We start from the raw sequence: 1,137 nt of genomic DNA, 5'->3' as shown, positions 1-1,137 counted from the left end.
CTGTCTGGGACCAGGTGCTTGGTCCGTCTGTGGCTAGGGCAGCGATCTGCAAGGTGGCCATCCTGCTGATGGGGGCCTGGGCATCGTGCACCACTTGGCAGGTGAACACGGACCCGTTCTTCTCCGACGTCGCTTGGACCTCCACCCAGCTCCTCAGCTCAAACAAGCCCAGGGAGGTCTCTGATGGCCCCGAGTTGTTCTCCACCTTCATCTCCGTCCCGTTCTCCAGCCAGGTGACGGTCACGACTCCCGGGTAAAAGCCCTCCACGAGGCAGGTCATGTTCACCGTCTTGTTCAGCTTAACAGGGCTCGGCGGGTCAGCGGCCACACGGACACTGGGGGGGACTGGGAAGAGAAGCAGCTCCTGGTGCCTGGCATCCCCCGGCTCTGCTGTCCGCAGGGTGCCCTGTCCCTGCCCTGGACCCCAGCCCACGGGAGCTGGATGCCCTGAGCACCGGTCCCCCCACAAGCCCTCACCTCGCAGGGCGTCTCTGAGCTGGTACAGCCCCCTCAGTGGGGCCGTCAGCGTGGGGTGCTGCACCTCACAGGTGAGCTGCGAGCGTACGTCATCCTTCTGCAGCATCATCGTCACGGAGCTGGACATGTCGTAGGAGAATTTGGTCCGCCCAGGGGTGATCTGGGGCTGCTGAGCTGAGATCGGGGCCTCGTCCTTGAGCCATTTCACACTGATGTCACTGGGGAAGAACCCTCCGGCCGTGCAGGTGACAGACACCGATTGCTCCGGCTCCGCTCTGCGGCTGGGGCCGGACACGACCGGGGTGGTGGGTTTGGCTGCAGGGAGACTTATGGAGCTGTCAGACCAGGCTCTGCCACCCCTGCCCATCCCCAGGGCTGCAGGGAGCAGGGTCTCCCATGGGGATATGGATGCACCCAAGCACAGTCCACGGGATTCTCTCCTGTGACCAGCCCCTGAGCCCCTTCCCCATCCCCACTCACCCTGTGCAGAGCCCACCGGGCTGTGCCGGGGGCTGCGCCCAGCAGAGCTGGTTCCCACTGGGAGCTGCTCTGGGAGCCCCAACTCACCTTGCACAAACACCTCCGTGCCCCCTCCACGCCGAAAAAACTCAGCACTAAGCAGCGATTTGCGGAACTTCACGCAGTAATAGGTGCCGGCAT

The 1,137-nt window shown here is 64.1% G+C and overlaps 1 protein-coding gene across 1 annotated transcript; it reads right to left on the bottom strand.

Annotated features, from left to right (window-relative positions):
• Nucleotides 1–11: 11 nt before the first annotated feature.
• On the bottom strand, nucleotides 12–1,132 carry LOC104515883 (the record flags this gene model as incomplete). Its single annotated transcript, XM_010160028.1, has 3 exons — nucleotides 12–345; nucleotides 478–792; nucleotides 1,045–1,132. Coding segments are annotated over 3 exons (737 nt in total), but the record flags the coding sequence as incomplete, so codon positions are not given.
• Nucleotides 1,133–1,137: the final 5 nt, after the last annotated feature.

This window comes from Eurypyga helias, unplaced genomic scaffold (genome assembly GCF_000690775.1).
Source record: "Eurypyga helias isolate BGI_N326 unplaced genomic scaffold, ASM69077v1 C15625261, whole genome shotgun sequence".
Taxonomy (NCBI): Eukaryota; Metazoa; Chordata; class Aves; order Eurypygiformes; family Eurypygidae; genus Eurypyga; species Eurypyga helias.
Note: the sequence above shows the minus strand (reverse complement) of the source record. Positions and strands in the feature narration are given on the sequence as shown.